The following is a 26,729-nucleotide window of genomic DNA, read 5'->3' on the forward strand; positions in this document are numbered from 1 at the left end:
TGTTGCATGAAAGCTTTGAGAGAAATTCCAAGTAATAGCAGCAAATAGCTATAACTGGGATTACATGGTTGGTTTTGCATGCATATGTGCTGAGGCAAAGGAATTTGAGGTGCCTTGCCCAGAGTCAGAGATGACAGTTTGGCTTTGTCAGGATGAGCTCCAGTGCTTCATCCACAGATTTGCATGATTACTAAAGGATCCAATAATTTAAGATTTTATTTTAGAGAAAAGTCATTAAAACTCTGAACAACTAGTATCAGCCAGTATTTTTATTTATCTTAGTTTAATACATAAATATATATAAATGTCTAGGTTTGGAAAGATTGGTGTCTGCTAAGGAAGGCAGGAACCTCCCCTGAAATGGAAAAATATAGACCTCTTCTCTCTGAATTGTTATAAATTTGAAATTAAGGGGGGCTCTCAGGCAAAAAAATATGGGAGCAGGAACAACAGTTCTTTATTAGCGAAGAAAATAAAAAAATAAAATAAACAGTGCAGTAAACTAAAACAACACTGACAGAGTCAGAATACAACCTGACACCCTGTTGGACAGGGTGTTGGCAGCAGTCCAATTGGAATTTTAGATGCAGTCCTCCTGGAGTGTCAGGTGTGGTTCTGTTGGAGTAGTGATCTTGTAGAAAAAAGGTGTGTAGTCTTCCTCTGAAGATGCAGTGGAAGAGGCAGCTATTCCTCTGGGAAAATCCAGCACAGAAAAAGCCAGAATCTCAAGATTATATCCAGGTAGAAATTCTTGGCTCCTCCCTCTGGGCGGAGCATCTCACAATGGGATGTCATAGTTCTTATCAGCCATGCAGTGTCACTCAATGGCCCATTATCAGCAGATGTCTCCCAGGAAGAAGGATTGATTGTGGAAGAGATAAGGAAAAACTGCTCATTTAACACAAGACAACTGCCATACAGATGTGCCATACACATCTGGGACAATAAGTAATATTTCACACTCACCACTTACTGTATTTATTAAAATTATGGTAACATTAAAGTTGAGATAAAACTGATATGGGAAAGTGTGTTGGGGACACGAACAGGATGGGACTGCTGGATATGTTCCTTGAGCTTTTGTTGTAGCATCAGCCTCATTACATCGTTAAGACGTTAGGAAGATGGCAAAAGCTCATGTACAGCCAGCATACAGCCAAAGATTTCTTTGTTTCAGGACATTTTAAAAACTTTCTAGCCAATAGCATATTCCTAAAGCTTACAGACAATTGTTCTAGCCAGTTGCTAAAAGTACATGTACACCTGCTTCACACAATGCTTGCTTGTCTCCTTTCTATTAACAATACACCATATACCATTATTAAGCTTAAAACCTTCTACTGTCTTGCTAGCACTTTTTCCTGTAGTCTTAAGGTCTATCTTAGCCAAGCCTAAAACTCAAGATATTATTTAATGTCCTTGCTTGCTATATCATTGTAACTTTTTCTACTTTCAGACTTTGCAGCTGCAGCTAGTTCTGATTTTCTCTGCTCTTTCTGTTTCTAAGGCCTACATTTCCAGCTTTCTTTGAAAATCTTCTTACCTTTACTATTTTCCACATTTCCCCCCCTTCAGTACAACCAAAAAGAAACTTTCTTAACTTTGTCACTTATTAACTACCTTGCATTACATAGATCTACTACAATATGTCTTTTTGCTTATTTGAGTCACCTCAGTTGCTTTAAGTGTTGCTATTTTATATTACGGTAATTTTAACGTTGTACAATATTTGGTCTGTTCAAAAGATATAAGTAAAATATGGTAGTGGTTACTATTTACTGTTCTAATAAGTCTCATCCATTCTAAGGACTTAATTTAAGGTTTAATCTATGTCTATACTTACATCCTCTATCTCTGTAAGATCTTGAGAACTTTCTGTGATTCTATTTCTTACATCTCACTCTTGAATGATAAAAACTTCTTTGATAGTTTTGTCTATCATTTGTTGTACACACCAAAGCATACAAGATACTACTACTAGTTTCATCACTTAAACAACCAACACATACCAGCCTATTTTACAAAGTTCACTTAACCAAGGTGCAAAGCTCCATCCTTTGAACAAACTGTCTAACCATGATTTACCATCTTCTTTGATTTAAGCTGTTGAAACTTTCATATTTTGTATGCTTTTGTGGATGGATGTAGAATGGTCAAATTCATACAACACAATCCTTCAAAATCTTCACAACCATCTCTATGTGCCAGTAAAAGAAAATCGATTGTTACTCTGTTTGGAAGGGTAGCATGTTTAACACTGCTGACATCTGTCAGCGTATCACTGATTGCAATGGATGTGGCATTGGTTTAGTCAGCCAACATCCAACTCAATCTAACTGTTTCAGTGCCATGGCAGAAGCACGTTGGGGTAGAATAAAACTGCTGAAACTCTTTTTGCAGCTTTCCAGGGCCTAAAAATCACTGTTGCAATTTTCTTCATATTGATGGACAAATTTTTTCACTTTATGTTTTTCCTAAATGACTGTATTAGTACTAGTGCTAGCACAGTAAGTTGTCCAGTACTGCATAGAACGCCTTCAAGGCGTAATGGAATGCCTTGCCAAGCTCTATCTCCACAAATGAACCAATATCCTTTTGGTAATTGTTGTGGATATTGATCCCCCAGAAAGTCCACTCCAACTATCTGAGTAACTACACTAAAAACTTGAGTTTCTGTAAGCAGGGTAACTGGGAGACATTGTATTTTGGAGGATCATTCTCTTGCTAATTGCTATCTGAACACCTAAGACAGAAATCTATTGTTAAGGAACTAAGAATCTCAAATTCTTGGGGCTCAGAAAGTGCTTTAGGAAGTTCTTTGGTCCAAATGTCCCAATCAGCCACAGGATTTCTCCCATTGGCAACCTCATCTGGTTTACTATTAAGTTGCTTTTTGGTGAAGGGATCTTAATATATAGGTATCAGCCAATCTTTTACTGGCACGCTTACTACAGATTGAAAAATGCTTTTCTGGGTTTGAACTTGACAGACGTGGTGTCCGAGTCTGCCTTGGCTAAGGTCACCCAAACATTTGTTTTCAGCTGTTCCACAGGCAGATCTGCACTGCAAAAAGCAAGCAAAGCTTGTGTAACACTCTATTTCACTCCATATCTTTTGTGAGCTACTTTTTGGCAAAAGATTTCCCTACATATTTCAACTCACAAATTCTGCTTTTGTTCCTTCCCAAAGTAGCCTAGGGACTAAATTATTGTGTTAAAAATAGGGTAGTTTCACCTTTAAAAATCCAATGAGGGCACTCCCTTTCTCTTATTCTATAACATAACACAGTGGAAACCACATTTTTGCCAAAAGAGCTCTATGAAACCAACAAGTCACACATTTATCATTGACATAAAATCAAGGTTTGCAGGTTCCGTGGTTTCTAGAGTACATCAGGCGTGACCCATAGTCTCTCTGTTCGGCTCACATCTGCATATGTGTTTCTCCGCTCTTGGACTTTCTGCGCTTTTATGTGTGCGATACAGTTTTACTTTCTTTGCCAGATCCCGCTTAGGTCGTGCCCCGGCAGAGACACAAGCATACCCTTTACCCCAAGTTTTCAGTTGGAAAGGAACTTCAATTTGTCCTGTCTTTGGACTTCTAATTAAAACAAGGGGATTTTCTTTCAGTTTTGCCTGTGTGTTATTTGAAAAATGCCTAAAAATTTGTTGATCAGGTTCTGCAAAAGAACTGTTCAAAAAGTTATAAGCATATAAAACTTTACTCAATCTCCTCTGTGGTGTTGTGTCTGCTGTCCCCTTCTGTTGACCTAGAATGCATTTTATCATTATGTTTTTGATAATTTTTTGACCTGTGGATGCGTGAAGAATACTAAAGGTGTGATGAACACCTTAGTCTATTAAAAATGTGACCACTTTTTGGGATATATATTTGCGGGACTATTGTCTGTTTTTACTTCTTGGGGCACACTTAGTGAAGTAAATGCTTGTAAAAATATTGACAGGCATGATTACTCGTTTCTCTTGTGTGGACAGAAGCAAAGACTGCACCTGAGGTTTTGCACCATGTGTCACCTGTCCTGACACATGGATGTTTTTAAATTTCTTAAAGGAAGGGTACTTAGTGATGCCTGTTTGCCATAATTGTAGGCTTTGTAAACCTCATAGGTTGACAGGTCCTGTAGAAACAGGGGATTGCACAAGCTGACAATCAGGGTAAGTACTAATGATAGCTTTAGCTTGGCTTTTGGAAATGTGAAACGTCTGCATAAGTTCTTGTGCGTTTTGGTGAAAAAAAAGCATGACTTAGTTTTGCTTGTTTAAAAATATTTGGTAAAGTGTTTGAAACAACCATTGGCAGTTTATTGGCTCTTGCATTTCTTCCTGCTATAAATCTTGCAAGCGAGGAATGATCTCTAATGTGAGAAACAAAATATTGGTGGGTTCTGTGTTGTAAAATTGTATAAAGATAGGAAACACAACATCATAGGGTATCATTACTAGCTTCCTTTAAAACTGATCCTTCTATTCTTTTAACTACATTTGTAACATAAGCAGAATTTGTAATCAAATTAAAAGGTTGTGGAAAGAGCTGAAAAGCCTTAACTTCTGCAGCTAGTTTAACAATCTGAAGAGAGCCTTCTACTGTTTAAATGTCTGATTCTCATGTTTTAGTTCTTTCATTTAACTATACTATCACTGATTTATGTGTTTTCTTTGACTCATCAGTGAAGAGCGTTATAGTACTTAAACGCTTTTCACTTAGCATGGGTTTTTCTCTGAAATTCAGTTTTGCTTGCAACAATTTGTGGGCTGTATAATGAATAGAAAAAATACCTTAAAATTTAAAATGCATTTTGCACGTTCATCTGAATTTTGCAATGTCATACCAATTGTACTATACCATTGTAACTTTTTCTACTTTCCGACTTTGCAGCTGCAGCTAGTTCTAGTTTTCTCTGCTCTTTCTAAGGCCTACATTTCTAGCTTTTTGAAAATCTTTTTACCTGTACTATTTTCTACAGGAAAGTTTCAGTCCTACAGAGGAATCTTAATTGTCTGATTGTAAATATTTTTTTAGACAAAATTGGCTAAGTAGATCCTACAGTCATTCCTAAATTTTGTGTGCAAAGAAGTAAAAGGAAAAATCCCAACTTTATATTAGAATTTAGTTTTTAAATGTGGAATGAAATAACAGATTTTAAGTAGATAGCAATTTGGATATCTTAGAACTGCCAGTGAGAACAAGAATTTAGCCAACTTTCAGGACTAGATGATAAAATAAATTATATTTTTATTAAAAAATTAATTAGAGCTAAACTCTAGTGCTTGAAGGCAGCTTTTTGCACAAAATAGAGCAGGAGCTGGAGCAAAGTCATTGTAACAGAACTGAACACTGGCAGCAATGCAGAGTGTGCTGGCAGCGCCCATATCTCAGCCCTAGGTGGAAAGTACATTCTTGCTGTGTGCACAACTACACTACAAATTGCACTACAGAATGGACAAACCCTCAAACATGCTGATGTTTTTCAAATGGAGTACAGTTCCTTAAAGCTGCGGAAGAATACTAGAATACATGTAAATATTTTACATTACACACTGCTAGAATTAGCATTAGCACAAGTGAGACCTCAGGGATATTCCAGCACACAATTCTGTTTTTAAACAGAATAAGTTTACTGTGCATCATACTAAGATGAGGATGGTAATTATTTCATTATTTGTAGATCTAAAATTGCACAGTTTAGGGGGTTTTTGTCAATGGAAGTAATGTTGAATGTTTGGTTGTTTCACTTCAAATAAAAGCTTACTTATTCATGTGGAAGATCACAGCCATGTTTATATGCACATAAAAAGCTTTTTAGCATGAGCTTGATCAGTTTCTGAGTGGCTTTGCTGCTCTATTTATTTTCATATTTCATGTAGATGTTGGGCTTTCTCTGGTTTAAGTGCATACAGATTCAGAGAGGGTGAGCAGATTTTCCCTGACCTCCACAAGATGCCATGCATAGGCAGACTGGAAAGGATTGCCCCATTTTTGCCTACTTTGTTGGACAGCCCAAACTGTGGCTTTTTCTGTCTTGTTTATCTATTCTGCATAACTTTGTGCAGGCATCTGTTGGACATGCTCTCATACTTGCCAGATTCTCTGCAGTGTAGCTCTCTCTCCACGCTCATGTCTCACCTGTGGTTGTCTAATTGCAGGAGGAACAGGAGGAGCTTTTATGCTGTTGCCCACAGCAATACATTTTGCTTTTTTATGTGGAGATTAGCCTATATCCTGTTGGTGGTCTCCTGATGCTTGTGGAAAGTGGAGCAGGGCAGGAGGTTGCTTTCCGTCAGGCCCGCGACCCACATGCTGTGACAGGCCTGCGGTTTCACAAGCACTGGTAACAATTCAGGAGGGAAAGACAGCGATGGCTGGTTTATTTTGGCAAGTGCTGTCCCAGACATGCTTCTCTCAGGTGTCAGGACTGCAGCAATGTGTCAGTACAAAGTCTTCTTCAGGAACAGTGTATTTATGCACATCTAAACCAGGTATACACCATGCAAAGGCAAAAGTAAAATGTGATATATTATAACACAATAAATATTCTATTAATGATAGTTGTGCTTTACAATGTTTTGGACTGAAATTCCTACATTTGAACTAGCTTGAGTTGTGAAGTGAATTATTTAATCCATATCATTTTAGATTAAGTGCACTAAAAAAACAAAATTTTACCGAAGAGGGAATGTGTAAGTGAAGACCAGGCTGGATGTTTGGGCAGCTGAGTGATCCATGGAGCCAGCTGTGGAAGTAATCTTCAAAACAAAGATTTTATATTAATTTATATTTACGACAGCAACATTATTTTGTTTCTCTGTGGTATGTTTAACACAGGAAATGAACATTTATCAAAACTAATTTATTTGACATTAAGCATGTCTCTGAGCTAAGCCTGTCCCTGTGGTATCCAAGTTCTGACTTGTCTAAAATGAGGTTTCTAGCATTGCTTTCTGGATTCCTGGGTCAAAGAATTGATCTCTGGGTGTCCGTTATGTAATAAGAACCTCTTTGTGGATTTTTGAGAGGATTGTAGCGAGGAGGACAAGGAAACCAATACCCGTATATGGGGCTTTTTTTTTGCCTAGCTCTTCAATGTGTGCTACAAAGTACATTTTTGCCTTTTGTCTTAAAATGAGAATTTGAAGACTTTTTAGATTTTAGGAGAAACAACTTGTGTTGTGTTCACACAACTTGTGTGACTGTATAAGTTTCTTTGAAAGAACACTTCTATTCCCCTACACAGAGTAGTTACCATTGCCTCACATATTGTTTCAGCATTCAGAAGCTATCTGAAGCTGACAAGGCTAAAGCTAACTTAAAATTCATCTATATAGTAAAATCAAATAAGTTTTCCCCTTTTTGGAAGGAGAGGCTTTCTCTTACTTAGGGCTTCAACATTAAGTCTTTTTAAATGGGCCAAAACATAAAGCCCATCATGTTCCAGTGAAAGAAAAAGATAAATACTCCTAAACTCTGCACTTAATCTTTCCCAGTGGTTGCTCTGTATTGTGGTGGACTACAGGTGGCCTGCAGACCTCAAAGTATAAATAATGACAAATTTATAATGGAAATATATGATCGATTACATAATTACCTTACTTATATAATTTGACCAGTAAGAGTGGGCCAGGCCATTGGGGACTCAGGCTCCTATTGGCTGGTTGACCAGGAAGTAACTGGCTCAGCCAATGAGGACTAACCTCATGGACTCCTTAGGTATATAAGGAAGCGAGATCGGGATAAAGTGAACTGTTTCTGCATGAACTCAGTATGTCTTGTCACTGCTCTGTCTTCAAAACTGTGACACTGTATTATGTTACAAGCCCCAGATAATTTTCTCTCCCTTTCATTTACAGCTCAGGTGGCAGAATCTAATTACTGTTTCCTGAGCAGTCATCACACCAATCCCCTTTCCTGGTGGCCAGGTTTTGGAGTAGTAACTCTGCAATGAATAAAATTTATTAAAAAAAAAAAAAAAAAAAAAAGGACAAGCACAAAAAAAACCCCCAACACTACTGTTTCCACCCTGAGATGCATAGGGAAATAGAGTTATTGCATAAAACCTTTTTGAATTTCAGTATAGGGGAGTAGTGTTGCTATTATACATACATACACAAACACAAACACACACACACACACACACACACACACACACAGATATGTATACATAATCATAAAGTCAAGGTATTAAAAGACCTCCAAGATCATTGAGTCCATTTGACCAATCACCACCTTGTCAACTAGACCAATGGAAGTGAGTGCCATATCCAGTCATTTCTTGAACACTGCCAGAGATAGTAAGTCTGCTGCTTCCCTGGGTAGCCTATTCCAATGCTTAATCACCATTTCAGTGAAGAAATTCTTCCTCATGCCCAAACAGAACCTCCCCTGGCACAGCTTGAAGCCATTTCCTCTTGTCCTGTCACTAGCTGTCTGAGAGAAGTAGCTGACTTCCCCTCTTGCTACAGCCTACTTTCACTTAATAGAATAGAGATCAGTAAGGTCACCCTGACCCTTCTTTTTTCCAGGCTGAAAAAACCTACTTCAATCAGCTACTCATTATATGATTTATTCTGTAGACCCTACATCAGTTTCATTGTCCCTTCCTATGACTTGTGCTAGCATCTCGATGTCTTTCTTAAAGTAAATGGCTTGAATGGCTCAAAATTGGACACAGTTCTCAAGGCGCAGCCTCACCAATGCTGAGTACAGGGAAACAATCACTGCCCTGGTCCTGCTGTTGCTGGTACAGGCAAGAATGTCATTTGCCTTCTTGGCCACCTGGGCACACTGCTGGCTCATGTTCAGACAGCTGTTGACCAGAACTTCCAGGTCCTTTTCCTCCAGACAGCTTTCCAGTCCCTCTGTCCCCATCCTGTATTGATACATGGGGTTGTTGCGACCAAAGTATACATTTAGGTATGTGTACATATGCACATATATATGCATACATATACATATACTTCCTATCTTTATTTGTCTCTCTCTCCCCCCACTCTATTTATAATCTTTCCAGTAAGAGTACATCGCAATTGAAAAAAAGTCCCCCAGCTGGATGTAATAGCTATATGACTTTGAATGTTGTTTTTAGAAGTGGGGAGAGAGAAACCTATTGAAATTGAGTGGCATTTCATATTTGTGGTGAAAGTTGTGTTTATTGAAAGTTCACATTTCTGTATGTATAATTCCAAGAATAAACCGTTATGTACTATGGTAAAGCCAAAAAATTAAGAATCGTTATTGTTGTTCAGATAAACAAGGCAGTCAGATCAACTTGCTGTGAAAGCACATACTAGGCACTACTAGTGAGAACAGTGTATTTCACAGCTGTGCTTCTTTGAAAGCAAATCAACAAAGAAATTAACTCGACACAAATATGCTATGAGAGATTCCAAATCAGAACTACAATTTAATAGTAAAATTACAATAAAGGCAGTAGTACAGAAACACTGTCTTGAACTGACACAGTCAGAATACAACCTGATACCCTGTTGGTCAGGATGGTGGTAGCAGTCCAGTTAAATGGTGTCTGCAGTACCACTGGAGTGGTGGATGTGGTCTGGTCAAAATGGTGATCCTGTAGAAAAGATCTGATCCTTCTCTGGAGGTCCAGTGGTGGTTATTGAGAGGTCCTGTCCTCTGGGAATCCAGTAGTGGTCCTTTCATGGTATTCCAAGTTATATCCAGGGATGCTTTGTTCCTCTCCCAGGCCAGGGTATCTCACAGTGGGATGATGTGATTCCTTGAGTCGTGCTGAGAGACCTTGATGGCCCATCAGCAGAGATGGTCCCCCCAGGGTGGCTCTTGCTTCCCCAGAGGGAGTTATCAGAGCTAAGTCATGGAGAAGATAAAAAACACTGCTCCACCCATTTTAACAGATAATGTTAATGATAGTACAATACTTTTGGTATATTTGGTATACATCTTACATTGTAACGCAAGAGAACAGATCACAAAGGTCTTCCCTGCAGAGATGTAGATGGATGCACCAGTTGCCTTGGAACTTAAGAAGTCTGTATTTCTTCTAAATTCTTTCTTTTCTCCTTTATTTAAATATATGTCAATACTATATTTTCAAACTTACTTATAAGTTCTCGCTCCCCTTTTCCCTCTAATTTTTCAGGTTGTCTTATTCATAAAAGTATGATCCCTGTTTGTAGCAACTTAATAGCCCATACCTGTCCTGTCTGCCATAAAAACTGCAAAAAGTGACTTTCTTTGGGTTCTCTAAAATTCCTCTTTCTGTAGTCCTCAAAACATTGCATTCTCTGTGGTTTTGTGATAAACTTTTCAATTTTACTGCTTTTGTTACCAATTTACCTAGTTGCTTTAAGTAAGTTGTTACTTGCTATCTCACATGTAGGCTTCTCAGGATGCTACTTTTTGATACAGACTCTAGGTGTGGTAGACTTAGAATAAGTTTTTTCAATATTATCCTGTTACAAATATTAAAAATGCAGTCATTTGATAATTTACTGTGATTCAACACCAAGCCTGTATTACCTCCCAAGCATGGATAGATCTTAATTTGTATAGTATCTAGGAAGCCTTGAGAAGGAAATGGGACAATGGAAGTGGTTAGCTGTCTGTACAAAAAAAAATGAAGCTTTCACCAGGCAGAAGTTGACTGAACCATTTGAAGTCTCCTTATTTTCTTAAAGAAAATAAAAATTTGTTTTATTTTTTCCTTCTCCTAAACCAAAGCAAGCACCACAAAATTTTTGTAGATCCTTGCCTTGCTGAGACCAAAACTTCAGTTTTCTACACCCAATTACTCCACTAAAAGCTGTGCTTTTTGAATTCTGACTGGATGTTGCAGAAAGATTGAGTTTGGTCGTCTTTTATTTGTCCTTGCACAAGTAAATGGTTAATGCTGCTGTTGTAGCCAAAATACTGCTTTCACCACTGAGTTTGCTGGCTGCTGTGTAATACTTGCTCACTACCCTCAAAAAAAAGATTGGCAACATTTCAGTTGTGGCATGTGTCCAGTACTTGTAAAATGCCTTTGTTATCTTTCTTGATAAAATGAGCTATGCAAATGTGCAACAAGTGTTCTCTGTGGTCTCAGTGTCCTCCAAATGAGAGCTGTGCATGCCAGAGTACTTTGAGAACATCACAGCCATTGCAACTGTGTTGCTCTTATCCTGGAACCATGCACACAAATGTAATCCACTGGCAAGAGAGAGATAGAGTTGTAGTTCAGAATGTGTTTCAGAAAAGACAAAAGATAGCCATCATTTTCAGGAGTCCAAACCAGAAAAATAATGCAAATTGCAAATAAGTACCTAAGCTTCCAAGATTTCCCACTACCAGAACTCAATATGTGTATTTATTGGAAGTCATTAGCATCTCTCAGACCCAAATACCAATACAGAGCAAATGTGATTTGCCTAGTCTGAACTATTTCTTTAGAGTTGGTGTTACAATGGGCAATGCTGTATTATAACTTACACCAGATATAGCCATTTCCTTCTAGTTTGGCTAACCCATGAAGGTGACATATTCTTATAATTGTGAACATGGTGCAACTTTAATTAAAAGATTTTTCACAGATCAAATATATCAAAGTAGGATTGTAAAGCTACTTTTTATTGATTACAGAAATGGTCTTTAATGTTTCTAGTTTTCAAACAAAGCAAAAAAATATTTCATTAATGTTTATTTTCTTTGGAGAGGAAATAGAAAATATGGATTGAGATATGTCTTAAATTAATTGTGTTTACAGCAATGATTTCTTTAGGTACTGTCCTATTCCTTGTTGAGATTTTAGAAGACAATTTTATCTGGATGTATCTGCAGTAAACATTGTGTTCTTTCTCAGTTTTGTGAGTGATAATCAGAGATGAACTTTTGTTGATGACTGTGTTCATTCTACAACTTTTTAAAAATAAACTATACAGTAAAATTTCTCAATAGGTAAAAATTTTTAAACTATATGGAAGTGTGTTAAAATGTTGGCCAATCTTTTTAATTATTCTTATAAGTATACTAGTAGCATCTGTCTTGCAAGATACTGTGCATAGTTACTATGCTGCAAGATGCAAGAAGTTTGTATTTTCATTAAACTCAGGTTACCCTAACTCAGCACTGAATTATCTAAGTCCATTCACTGGAATTCTCTTGATTTTTGAAGTACTAAGTCCTTAAAAAAAGATACTAGGTTTTCACAAATGAAAGTCTAGATGAATAAGTCTTGTCTGATGGTACCTACATAGTAAAGATATTCCAAGGGTAAACAACAGATCTAATAGCTTATTCACTACATTACTGAGTAGCTCCATTGAAGCCAACTGAACAACTCCTGGAAGAAAAGTTGCACAAAAATTGGTTAGAGGAACAAATTATTGATGAGTGGGGTGACTCTGGCATCAGTGACAATAGCAAGGCATGCTGTATTAAAAGAACCTGATGGATTAAATTAGATTGTCTGTACTGGTGTCAGTTTCTGTGTGCAGTTAACTGCTTTTCATTCCTAAATACATCTTTTCCATGCATGCTACTAGTCTTAATTATGCATCTACTTTGAGATACCTAGCTTTAGTGACTGTTCTTGGCTATTTGGCCTTTCAGATAGGTGTAGGGTATTTGGTTAAAAGAATAGTTTATTTAATGATTCCTTTAGATAAGTTTATTACTTGTGAATGTTCTTATCAAAAAAAGTTTTATCTTATTATTTCAACATTACAAAGTAAGTGCGTAATAAAATGTGTGTTTAAAAACTATGCTTGTTTTAGTACTACAGTATGTGAAATAAGCTTACTTTTAATATCTATGAAGGACTACAAATCTTCTCCCAGCATACCAGCAGTAACATCTTAGCCAGATTAGATGAAAGTAAGTTAAAAGTTAAGGGCTATTTTGTGTACATTGCTAATACTTATATGCCATAGCAATGTCTATCAGTTGCAATACACTAGGATCAGATACAGATGGTAGGTATCAAATTCTTCCACAGTAGCTAAACAAAGTGTTTGCAGAGGAGAATTTATCTTTGAGCAAGCTGCTGAACTTCTTTGCCTCAGTTCCCTGGCTGTACAAGTATATGTGTCATTGTGTACATGTATAAAGTGTGTATTACATGTGTGTGCAGCCACTGTGGAACGGCGATGTTTGAATCACATTACTTTCTTGCACTTGTTTCATTGAGCAAATGAGAACCTACATTATAAGAAAGTTGAGGGATTTGCCTCTCAAAAAATCAATGAAAGACCCAATAATCGAAGTCAGACCTCCTGAGTGCTCATGAGCTGACTTTAGTTACACTATCATCCTTCCTCCAAAAGGCACATTTTCTCCTTTAACTATAGACAAGACACATTGCTCCTCTCCAAACATGCCTTTTCCTCACATGGTGACCCAGGATTGACAGTTTGACAGTTCTTGGTGGAAAAGCTGCTACAAATATCTGTTCATGACCTCTTTGTACTGTGGCAAACATTCTTTAATTGGGACAAAGGACACACTGCATCCTCTTGAAACTGATGGCTTGTCAGAATCATGCAGGCCTATGCAAACCCAAGTGCAAAGTGTTTTTACCTGCCTTCTTGGTGGTGATAAAATGAGATGCATTTAGAGATGCATTATGAGATGCATACTAACCAGTGATCTGTCTCTACATGGCGAAATACTCCATGCTTCTAATTTCAGCAGCACTGCTTTGCAGATGTTGGGAGTGTTCCTCTGCCAGCTGGTGGCATCTTAATGGTGTGGGATTCCTGGCCCTGCTTTGACCCATGATTAGCTACATATTTTTCTAGCTGTGGTACTGTTTACATGAAGGGAGACGTACCCAAGTAGCACACACCAAAAAAGATGAGATGTGTAAGTTGATTGTGAATGGCTTGGGACATCCACCTAGATTAGCAACGTGGCAGTAAAATATTAATTATGTAAATACAGACTATTCATCAGGTTTGACTGGACACTGCTTATATTAGATAAAGAAATTGTGTACCAGAGGAAAGACAGCTTGTAGTCGACTAAGGCACTGAACACAAAGTATGTTGTCAAAGCCTTATTCCATGGGAGATTTCTTCAGTGGTTCTTATGTTTTATTTCTTACCTCTTGGTTAATACTTACTTTGCTCTCTTTTCTTTTTACTTGTTGGCTTTTCTTTTTACTTGTTGGCATATTGTGCCAACTCTTATCAATAGAGTAATAGAGTAATATTGTTAAAAATCAGCACTTCTTCTGTGCCGTTTTACACACAGTATGCACTAGAGAAACCTAATTAAAAACTACAAGATGGCAAAACCTTCTGATTCAGTTTTGAATTCTGTTTGATTATTTTTGTTCACAAACTTCTATTCCTAACTCAGTTATAGTCTTGAAGCACTACTGTAATTAAGACATAATGTTTTTACAGCAGTATGTGACTGTTATATTTTTTTCTTTTTTCCTAACTACTTGCATTAATGGAAAAAAACTTTTAAAAATGCAAAATATAACCATTCTTCTACAATCCGTGTTTTAAGCTATTTCTCTTTTTATTTGATTGGGAGAATAAACCGTGTTGGGCATGATAAAAACACTTTAGAAATTTACCTAACAGTGAATAAAATAAAAGCAGATATTGCTTGCCTTCTGATCAGCTCTTTTTTTTCCCAACTGCAAATTAAATTTTATTTTGTAAATTAAACACTCTTCAGACATATTTATAATTCACATCTTAGAGAGATAGCCACAGTCTCGTACTTCAGGATGTGTTGGGTAAGTGCTTATACTTTTGGAGTTTTGGAAAATACAAGATCTAGCTATTCAGCTTTTGGATATGCAGAAAGTAGCAGCAGAAAAAAAACTCAACAAGATAATGCATTATTGTGATGACAATTCAACTTGAAATAATTTTTGACTGCAGTTTTCTGTTTTTGTGGGTGCTTGAAGAATGCTATTCTGTGTGAGTGTTGTTAGATATGATTTACCTGGGATTGAAGGGCTTTAAAATTTGGCATGGCAGTTAAAGGGAGTTGTGTATGCTAAAGACTTTAAATACCCGTGTTTGAATATAGGACTTGACTGTGCTGTCACATGGCAAGAAATAACTTCACGATAATAGGTGTAATTTCCCATCTCAGACTAACAGTTTTTGTGTTACTCTATTATTCAGTATTGCCAGAAACATGCTTTCTTCTCAATGTATACTGTAGATGGCAGTAAGGTTGTGCTACAAATGGGTACATGGGCTGGAATAATTAAACTATAGATGTGTGTAAAAACCTATGGATGGTTTTAGGTTTTGAAGTGACAAAAAATAACCAGTCCTTTCTAGAGGTGCTTCAAGAAGTATTAGAGCTGCTATAAGTAGGTAGTTTAGATTCAGAACCCATCCATGGGTTTTACACACATCCTTTAATTTAATTATTCTAGCCCATCTATCTTTTTCTCATTTCCTGTGTTGTCTGTAGTGGATGATGCCTCCTCTTCCCTTATAACCCTTCAGCTTTCCACAGCTTTCCACAGCTTTCCACAGTCTCTCTTTGCCTCCTGTAAATGCACTCTCCTGTTGCTCTTCTTCTCATGAGTGCCTACCCCAGGCAGAGGCTTACTGATCAGTGTTTCCTTGGATGGGGTTGTGTGAGCTGCTGATAGGCAGAGGTGAGTTTTCCATCCCACTTTCTCCTGTCCTCTCTGTGGTCATGCAGGTAAAACTGCAGGTTACCTCATGGTGTGTCCCACTCACTCCAGCAGAGGGGTACATGCTCCCAGTAGCAGAGATTCTGGTCCATACTGGCAGGGGCATGGGACATTTTCTCTCTAGGTTGCTTGATTCTTTCAAGCCTGTCCTCAGTCTTATTCAGTCTTTTCACAGTCGAGGCACAGGTTGGTAGGGAGGAAAAAAAGAACTTCATATTGTCAAAATTTGGGTGGCCATCTGAAGCAGTGTTTCTTCTTCTTTAATTGACATCAATGCCAAAGGGTTGGTGTACAATGATGACACATTCCCTAGAAACTTCTGTCACATGGATTGTGTACACCGGATCTGATCTGGATCTACAAGGGACTGTTTGTTATTTGAGTCCCTATAGATTGCCTCCAGCACAGCTAATTCTTTCAGGTCCTGGATACCTTTCTCCATGGCATTCCACTTGTCTCAGTGCACTATTAAGTCATCCATGAGAGAATACTGTTCCCTCAAGCTTGGCAGATGTTACCTCCATAGGCTGAGAGTTTCTATCCTCTTTCCAATCCCCTTGCCAATGCCTACATCCTGGAACAGGGATCCCAATTGCTTGGCTTCACTACCATCTACTTTCATGTTGCATGTTGTGATATCCCAGCATCAGAACAGGCAAGTCACAAGGGCTCTCCTGACTGGTGGCTGAAATGTTTTTGCATATCTTGCAGCTCACCTGAGTGTAGGGATCAGGTGATTCTCTCTGGCCCTGCTTCTTCCTCTTGTTTTGAGTGCCTTATTCCTCTTCATCCCTCACTAAGTGAACTAAATTTGTCTTGAATTTCTTTATAGGGGCACCTGCTATCAGCACAAGTTGTTCATCTGGTTCAGTTGCAGTTTGAGTGGCCTCAGTGCCTGTGGGTCTGTTTTCTTTTTCTTCCCTCTGAGGGTGCTGTCTATTACAGAGCACTGTCCAATAAATAGTAGACAGGGCCCAGCTCATTGCAATAAATTGCACCTCTCTGGAATTGCCACAGGATTCTCCTTGCAAATATTCTATCTCTTTATTTGGGTCCTGTAGTGTTTCAGCAATGAACTCCCAAGTCTTTGGAGTAGATTCCTGCAACAACTGGGTATTTTTCTCTCACATTCCCTGCCACTCATCACTATCCACCATCAGGCCATATCTCTGAATGATCATGTTAAAAGTCTATTATTCTGCACTGAGGAGACCTGGTAGACTTAGCAACAACAACATGCATTCCTTAACATCCAAAGGGAATTCAAAATTCTCCAAAGCTGTTGTACAGGACTGATGAAGGAAATGGGGTAAAAAGCTGGAGAAAGTAATTCTTCCCTTCTCCCTCAACAGACTGGATACAATTTTTACTGGACTACCAAATAGTGCGCCTGAGGCAAGGGTAGGATAACAACACTGAATACAAACCCCAAATGACCATTATTACATGTTATCATGTGATAAACTGTTATCACACAGTACTTCAACAAATTCCGATCCTTCTCCCTTCTCTGAAAAAGAGCACTGCAAGGAAGACATACAGGAGTATATATAGGGTTAAGTATCACAATCATATGAACAGATCAAGCAACATTGTAGCCAGTGGCTCTGTACCTAACACAACAAATACTTAGATGAAGTTTGTTTCCAGCTTGCTCTGGGCAGATCTGTTATTACCATAGCCTTTGTGACACACTTGGCACCAAATTAGACTGTTATGCTTTAGGAATTGTATTTTTGAATTTAGTGTTCCCACGGAAACACGCCAAACTCCCCTTAGGTGGGATAGAGAGGAGAAATGGAGGTACAAAATGGGAAGATCATGGGTTGTGGTAAGAACAATTTACTGGAAACAGCAATGAGATAAGAAAACAAATAGTAACAGCAACAATATTAATAATGAAATAGTAGAAAAGAGTTATTCACATACAAAATGCTACTGAGCCTGACTCAACTGCAGCCACATTACCTGGACTACTCCCTATGGCTCGGAGACAGAATTACCCCACTGTTCCCTCCACTTTGCTTTCTTGACCAGAAGGAACCCCTTCCCCTGGAAGAAACTCCCCCCACCCCTGGCAATGACATGAGATTGTGTAGAATAATTTTCAGGTTCTAGCCATGCCCCCTCTGACTACTGCAGAAATTATCCCCATCTGGCTGGAACTAGCAGAGTAAGTATGTATGTAATGTATACCTATGCTCCTAGCAGAGTACAATTCTCTCTAGATTAATAGCATGTCCCATTTGCCAAAAGAGAGGGGCTTATTAGACTGTGCTACAGCTTCTATGTCCTTTGCACAGAAGGCAAGAGGCAGAGATAAGGATTAATGATAGGATGGGGTGTGTGTAGTCTCATGCTGCTGTGAAATTAGGATGTAATTTAAGGCACGGGGAAGGACTTAGACTTTAGGAAGTTGTGTTGGGGAAGCCCCTTTGACAGATTGAATATGCTGCCTTTTAGACCCATGTGAATTAAAATACACTTGAAGAAAATTAAAATACACTTGAAGAAAATTAAAGTTGTTGAAAACTGAAACTAAGTCAAATTTAACTGAATTTTAGTAATGACAAAACAACACAAAATATTCCTACGCATAGGCAATTTGGGGATAAAGGGTGGCAATAACTAGTTGATAAAATAAGACTAAAACATCATGTTTTACACAGCAGGAGTAAGAAAACAGGTTTAGAGTGGTGGAAATTACATAAATGTTTAATTATATTGAGCAGAATATTTATTCAGTGATCTCAACAGTGCATTGCTAAGTTTGAGGAGTTATTCTTGAATGCTTACCAAAGTCTTTTATTAAAATAATGTTTATCTGAGAGACTGGAAGAAACAGAGATATGAGAATTTTTATCCAAACTGAGATGAAAACCAGTTGCATTTCTTTAAGTACAAGGGTTTAGGAAACAAGAAGATATGCAAAAGTAACTATCAGTGATTGTAGCTGGAACTGAGAAGTGGAAGATGGGTGACTGCACTGTATTCCTTTGGTCCCTCTTGTTTTGTGTGGTTGTAGACATGGAGAGTACTGTTCATAAAATTCTGTCAGCATTTACTTAAGACCCGAAAGTTAGCCTTGTTTTAGGCTCAGCTGCAAATTTAGCATTAGTCTCTATTTTAAACCAATAAACCTTTATGTGCCTCTGCTGGTCTGTATTTATTAGAAATACATATTTATTTATTTTTTTTTAGCTCATACTTCATATAAGAGGATTCTTACCTCAGAGTAGTTCATCTATAAGGAGCAGAGTTCTTGTGAAGATATAGGACCCGGTCTGATCTCATTTATATTGATGTAAATAAGGAGCTAAGATTTTGGATTGGCACTTGGAGGAATTAAATGCTAATTTCTGGGCTAGTACTTTCTGCATAAAGTATCTGTCATCATACCAACAAAGAAAGTTTCAATTTAATGATTTAATAACTTACCACTGTCATCTCTTCTGATTTGCAGATGGGCTTCTTCCGCCGGAGGTACAAAGAAATTATTGAGGCTGAAAAGAGCAGAAAGGAGAATGAAGATAGCTGGAACTGGGTCCAGAAAAATCAGTAAACTGCCCATGAAAACAAAATTGCCCAGTCATGTGACATGCACTCACTAGTCTATAGGTCCTGCTCTCGTATCTTCCATATGTGGAAGAAGGAATCTTCTCCAGATTTTTTGGAGACCCCATTGATGCTGTGTCTTTATTACTCCAAAAAGCTAGGGAACATATCCTGAGGCAACCACTGCAGCCATGTCAGGTGACTGGAGCAATTCACACTTCATTTAAGAGTTGAACTTTGGTAACCAAGCTGCAGTGCAGAGCAATATTTATGAATCCAACTATGTAGTATGCCCTCAGGGGAAGACTTTTATCTAAGAATATTTTTTATAAATACAAGCCTTTTATATTGAGTATTTCTTTATATTTGTATCAATGTTTTATAATTTCTATTGAATAGCTATATAGTTCACTCAAGCACTGATATCTGGCTAAATCATTGGAAATACATTCATATATATATATATATATATATATAAATTCTATTGTACTTTTAAATGTCAATGCAAGACAGAAAAGAGAGATTTGCAGATAAAAGTAGCTTAAATCCTCATATGCTTAATTCACAATGCTTGGTAATATCATATATAGATAATTTAATAGAAATAGCCAAAATCTTTTTAGTGTCTCTTTCCTTAAGTTGAATTTGGTATTTCATTTATAAGCTACAGAACCCAAAATATTTCACAGTTGTGATCCTCTGTATCATGAGTCTGTCCTATACTAGCCTGGATGGGAGAGGATATAAATACTTCTTCACTAACAAGATGTAGCTTGCTTTGGCTCACTTGAAGAAGGTTGCACAGAATGTTCTCTTTGGGAAGTTTTCTTTTGCAGTCTCTAGGACTGTACAGCTGAGATACCAGAAGGACATAATTGGGTAAACCACTATGGCATTGACAAATTCCTTTAAATAATTTTTTAGGAAAGGTAATTAAGTCATATTAATATTAAGATGGATAGTTTTAAAGCTACTGTTAAAGATTGTGATTTGTTGCTATCAAAGCAAGTGATAAATTGCTACATGCTGTGAGCATTATGTCTTTCATGTCTTTGTTTATATGATAATTTTAAGAGACATAAGTAGATGCAAGGATTAAAATGTTTGGATATTTGAGTCTTGAGATTGCCTATCTCAAGGGTGTTCCAAGTACTGAATGTATTTCCTCAAGAATTTAGAAGCAAGTTTAGTAAAGGCACAGGTGTTACTGGATCTCAGCTTGACACTTTTATTGCTGGTAATTTTTTAACAAATTGTTTTTTGAATTAGAAGGAATCCAGTTGTAATTAATTCAAACACATTTCTTCAAAAAGCGCTTGAATTTCTGAATAGAAATACTGGAACTTTGTAAGACTTGGGTTTAGATTCTACTTGTATTTTACACTTTGTGTAAATAAGGAGTAAATATCATGCTGGTATAAAATCCATGTAAAGGAAAGAAGGGCCAAGCTCTGTGGTAGAAAGTGAAACCAGGATTGCAGGATGTCTTCTTCTTTAAGAGTGTGGTAGAAGAACAGCTGGAAGTTTGGAAACTTGAATGCAGAGAATATTCAAGAAATTGCTTGAGAACAGGTCTTGCTCTTCCTTGCCATATTCATGATAGCTTCAAATTATAAAAATGGACCACATTCCTATTCCTGTTTGCTTTTTACCACCACCATCATCAAGTGTATGTTACTACAGTATTGACCGATATTTATTAACAATTAGCTATCTGCATGCATTAGGGAGAAAATAGTTTTAAAGTGAATTAAGTGTATTGATTCAACATCTGACAAGAAAAACTCACAAGTTGCTTGGGTTATCTGAGAGAGAAATTATGCCTGATCTAAACTCCAAGCCTGTAGACTACTTAAGCAATCTTTTCAAAGTGGTGAAGACTTCTGAAAGCATTACAGTGAAAACAGCCCTTTCTATGCCTAAATACATGAATGATAATGACCATTATCTTCTAGGACACAGCGATGTGCAGGTAGCCCAGTTTGCTGAAAGCAACAGATATGAAAAATTTTTCTTTGTTAATATTTAGTACCAATTTTCTTGAATGTCTTCTGTTTATGGGCACATTTTGGAGTTTTGCACAAGTTTAAAGCATAGTATCCATTTGACATGGAAACGTATAATACTGCTTTCACTAAAGAATTAAGGGAGTCACAGAATTAATCCCAAATCTACCCACTTGGTAGGATCTCTTGGATATAAATTAAAATATAATTTTGTTCATTGAATGTGCATTGATTAAACTGGTGTGAAGACTAATTACTTTTCAAGCTTGGCTTGCATGCACAGTAGAGTACCTGTACCATTGTCCCTTCTTTTTCTCAGAATGTTATTGCTTACATATTGTGAAATTGTATATTTCTGTTTGTGAACTTGTGGTTGGAAGAATGTGTTCACTCTTAGTGATGTCACCTGTATTTAGAAGCTTGTGTTCACCTGTATTCTGATTCACTTGCACTGTTTTGGAAATGTCAGGTTTACAAAAATACAACTTTTGGAATAAAAAATTAATGCAAAATTATCCTAATAATATTTTGTCAGTTATTTACCTTGTCTAGCTCAAGTACTTTTCCATTAAGTGGGTGAGACATTTTCTTCTGTATATTTGAATTAATATTATATGTGTGTGTTTATTTGTGTGTGGCTAATAGACATCTTTTATTGTAATTCTATGATTTATAACAGCAAACTGTTTGGAGACAAAGCATACAGCTGACTTGAATGCAGTATTTTAAACCCATGCAAATAAAGGTAGTGAGAATTATTTATATTTCATCAATCTTGCTTTATCAACATCAAATCAAACCCCATGTGATTGTGATACTGACCTATGTTAAGAGTATCAACCTGTGTAACTTGAGTTCTGTTTCAATCTATGAATTTGGATGAAGATTGAATTTTTCAGCTTCATGTGCTTTTCCTGCAAGGATTTATAGTCCATAGTGGCTGGAATATAGTAGCTGAATAATATATTTGAAATTATGTTTTCAAGTCTATACATCCCCATGTTTACTGGTCACCTGTATAGGGAGCAGAAGCTAGATGTAAGCTTTTACTTCTACAGCTCTAAGTGTTTCAATGTTCTCTAGCCATACTAAAGCAGTTTGTTTCCTCAGTATTAAGACTATTGGTTATATATCTAAGAACGGGCTGGGCAGAGCTAGGACCTGGCCTGTGACTCAGAGCACATCTGTACTGGTGGAAGACCATAGATTTATGTACCACAATGCCAAAGACATTGGAGAGTTCCAAGTAAATGTGGTTTCTGACATTTGAAGGTAGCACCCTTCAAAGTAAATATAAATGTTCTCAGTCATTGCTGGGAAAAAGGTTTAGGAGCAAGCTGCTGCTAAAAGGAATGCAATGCCCAGTTTGCTTTTGGAGATTAGTGGAAGCACTAGTGCTGCAGCAGCTAAAATAATATCCAGAGACTTTTGGATGTACTAAAATCTGTTATCATGTGAGCCTGTGTGCGTGTGTGTGTGCGTGTGGGTGTGGGTGTGTGTGTGTGGGTGTGTGTGTGTAAGCAAGCAGTGTACATCCCCTTCTGGGGCCAGAGTATTGATGAGCTAATGATGCCCTCTGTATGGCTCACTTCTTATCTTCTTGATAAGCAGAGAGCAGCAGTTTGTACATAACAGGATTTTGTGTATTATGTTACTCCAAACAGCTTTTCCCTGTAGGACTTCTGTGACAAAATGGCTTTGTTTTAGAAATCAAACCCACAACCTTTAGCATATTTGTTTCTTCCAGTTTCACCAAAGGAAGAACTAGATCAAAATTCAAGAAAAATAACATGCTTTTTAACAATGGAAAAAACAGTACATTTGTTAGCATTCTGCTCAGCCTGGCTCATGTGTCTGGACTGGAGCTGGTCTGACATTTTGGCTCTCTATACCTGCCATTGGCCTGCTCTTTGGATTGGACGTAATGGAAGTTTCTCTGCTAAATCTTTTCCATTTTGTAGTGAAATACCCCTTGAAAAAGATAGGACACTTTCCCGCTTTTGGGTCTAGTGGGGTGCATATTGACCTGAGTAGTCCTGGGTAAGATGTCTTGATTTTATTAAAATTCTGAGTGCATAACACACTGGATAATTGAGATCCCAAAGGCCTAAGAATGGTGTCATGAGAGTCATTAAGGGTGCAAAGTAGATTTTAGTGTCCTCTTTGCTTACTACCAGAATTAAAATACAATGAAGACAGCTATTTTGTATAGATTCAAATGTACAAATGAATTTTAAATCATTAGACTATTTACTACAGCAAATCAAAAATTTTAATATTTCGAATGGCTGCAAATGGAGATTTTATTTGCAAGTGGTTTTGATAGAAATAAAGAATTAATGGAGAAATTAATCTTATTAGTAAAAGAGCAATGAAAGTTAGTTTATCATGTCTTATATGCTATAATCTCCTGTGAGTGTTAGAAAGGAATAATTCACATATTTCTAGTTCATTTCTACTTGTTTTTAGGTAGCTAGTGCCATTTTAATGCTTGAACTTCTAGAAATGTTTTAGTAAATTAACCTGCAGTTCAACAGCCATAAAGAATCAGAAATTATTGAAGTAACCTTGCGCAGAGTTGTCCCTGCTTCAGACATGCATTCAGATATGATGTATTGACTTGCATGAAATTATTCTTGATTTATACCTACACAAGTGAGAAGGGACTCAGATGGGCTCCTCTGAAGCTGAAGGACACACATCATGAGACAAGCTTTGCACTAACCTGTGTTAAGTGGTAATGTACAATGATTTTAAAAATATAATATAATAATTACAAGCAGTTTTCTTCTGGACTTGCAATCTAAGAGCTGTGTTATTCAATCTTAATGATGCTGCTCTGTGCTACAGTCAGAAAGATAAAAGGAACAGTAAAGGAAGAGCTTGTTTTATCCAGCAGAGACCACTTCATAGAGAGAATGTATTCTGTCCTACATCAGTCTCTCAATGCAGATAGGGTGTTGGGAAAGCTGGGCTCCAGGACAGCTTTGATGAATGGAGACGAGAGATCTCTGAAGGCTGCTCTTAGAATATAAGGTTTATTAGGGATGGTGAAAGGTCTTGCTTGGAGCTGCCAGACACAGCATGTGGCAAGGCTTGAGGGGATGGGGGAGGGGAGAGACAAGGGGTAGAGAGGATGCTCTAGGAGAGGGTGGAAGTTCTAAGAGGGGGGAAGATCCAAGAGAGGGGAAGTCCCAAGAGGGGAGAAGTTCCAAGAGGGTGTCTGGCCCCTCAGAGACCTCTTATCAGGGAGGCTTCAAGGTGGGCTGGAACAAGACTTGGGCCAATGGGGTCACAGACACTTGATGTTTCAGGGGAGGGTTACAGGTGTGGGATGAACCATACATTTTGGGGGGTGAGATGAAACAGTCCATCTGACTTTTGGACCTATCTGTAGGTCCAGCCAGCAGGGGGGATTGTTTTCATCCTGGCTGTACTATTGTAAATCTTTTGCCAGGCAATTATATTTATCCATCGTTTCCAACAATATGGCACTTGAGAACTGGGCATGATCTGCCCCTTACCTTTATCTAAGTTAAATGATCAGACTAATTACTAAAATTATTATTTTACTGTGTTGATTTTAGGTGAATGGCACAGAGTAGGAAACTGACAATAAAGGGATTACCTATTAAGAGGTCAGACTATTTGCTCAGTATTAAATTAATGAAATCTATATATAAGATTGGAGAGAAGATTATATAAATGTGGTAAAATATTTTTCTCCATTTTAATTTTCAGGTGTGGGATGAGAAATCAAATCTAACAGTCTATGAAAACAATTTTTTTTTTTGTGAGATTGCCAAATGCCAGAATCAAGGTAGCATGTTGCCCTGTTTCTTAGCTCAAGACTGTATCCCTGACATGGCTTCATCAAAGGGGAGACCCATGTTTTACCTTGGCCAGGTGGCACAGGTTACACCTTGTCTCATAATCTACTGCCTGCTCAGCTGTGCGTGTCCCACTCTCACTCCCATTCTACAAACACTACCAGCATTTTCCCCTGGCCTTTTTCTGAAGTTTTTCTTCTGCTTTGTAACTGGTGTTACCCTTCTCTCTCAATTTGTCTGAATAAGAAGGCTAACTTAAATGTAAGTGATTTTTCCCAGCCTGAATTTAGTTTGAAATATGTCACTGTTGTTTCAGACCCAAACTTTTTTGGGTCCTGAAAACCTAGCAGTTTTCCCAATTACATCAGCAGTTCTTGAGGCCTATGGGAGGTTAGGTCAGGAACTGTGTTCTTCTCCTCAGGTTTCTTTCCATCAAACTTAATAGCCAGGCTGAAGTGTACTTGTCAAATAACGAATAAACGTGAAATCTGAGGGAGGTAGATAGACTACCAGACAGACATGTATAAGGCTGAAACTTATTTTGGAATGGACAAGTAATATAAAAAAGGACACACCTGCCAAAGTCAGAACCATTCAAAATTATGTACGCAAATTGTTTTTTGATTCTGAAACAGTTAGGGATGTGGAACTGGAGGGTCCTCAGTTCCAGTCTCCTATTTTTATTGGCAACTATTCCATAGCTTTCCTTTTATGAACTGAACAAAGTCCAGTAGAACCAGTTAAATTTTTCTTTCCTTATTATTCTTGCTAAAGACTCTTCTAGCATTTTGTCTTGATGGTACTTTTAATGGTAATTTTCTTCTCAATTTGTTCTCTTGGCCTCAAGGTCTTTTAATTTAAGGAGTTCCTGTCCTTCCTTCCTGATCTGAGTTGATCTTTCTTGAATACGGGTTACCAAACACTACTTCCTGGCTAAGATACTAATTTAAACACAGAAGAGCAAAAAAACCTATGTCACTGTGAATAAAGTTGATTGAACCCAGAAAGGTTTAAAATATACCCCAGAACTTGATTAAAACTAAACGAAGTTAGATGTTGGTGCCAAAAAATGGATATTTTTTTTCAATAGTAAAAGAGGTAAAGAGAGAGAGAGAGCGAGAGAGAGCGAGAGAGAAAGGTAGAGCAGAAGGGGGAAACAGGGAGTGTGACAGGGATTAGGTAGAAACATATCACCCTCCCAAGGATCTCAATGACGTCTCATGGGTTCCCTTCATCTGGTTTTGGTGATGAGGGTCCCCTGCTGCCCTGCCAAAAAGTATAGAATCCAATGGATTAATATAAATTTGGGAGGTGGGAATGCCCAGGTGTCTCCCTGAGGGGGCTAGGTTTGACACTCTTCCTTGCAACATTGTGCATCTGTTGCTTCATATTGTGGCGCTCTGGTGCAGGGTCTGGGGACCTCTTTGAGGGGGCCTTTGATGGGCCATGACACCTCTTCTGCTGTCCCTCCTGTGGATGTGGCTCTCCCCATGGTGAAGGGGCCCCTGCAGCTGGTCTCCTCTGCACAGCAGAGGATGGACACTGTCATGGTTTGACACTGGCCCAATGCCAGGCACCCACAAGAGTCACTCACTCCCCTCCCTGGGCAGGGAAGAGGAAAAGGACAAAAAAAAAAATTAATGAAGGGTTCATGAGTTGAGATAAGGACGAGGAGAAATACATTTCAAGGGCAAA

The 26,729-nt window shown here is 37.9% G+C and overlaps 1 protein-coding gene across 3 annotated transcripts in view; it reads left to right on the plus strand.

Moving 5' to 3' along the window:
- ITGA9 (integrin subunit alpha 9) overlaps nt 1–26,729 on the plus strand; it is a 244,749-nt gene that overhangs the window by 212,260 nt on the left and 5,760 nt on the right. For 2 of the 3 annotated variants that reach the window (XM_002199003.6, XM_072924054.1), the window contains one exon: nt 19,107–21,719. The exons of the other annotated variant lie outside the window; for it this stretch is intronic. In XM_002199003.6, coding sequence (XP_002199039.3) covers nt 19,107–19,205 — 99 coding nt within the window. In that variant the 3' untranslated portion in view covers nt 19,206–21,719. Of the gene's footprint in view, nt 1–19,106; nt 21,720–26,729 lie in introns of those variants that run through there. 3 annotated transcript variants of the gene reach the window in all.

This window comes from Taeniopygia guttata, chromosome 2 (assembly GCF_048771995.1).
Source record: "Taeniopygia guttata chromosome 2, bTaeGut7.mat, whole genome shotgun sequence".
In the NCBI taxonomy this organism is placed as follows: domain Eukaryota; kingdom Metazoa; phylum Chordata; class Aves; order Passeriformes; family Estrildidae; genus Taeniopygia; species Taeniopygia guttata.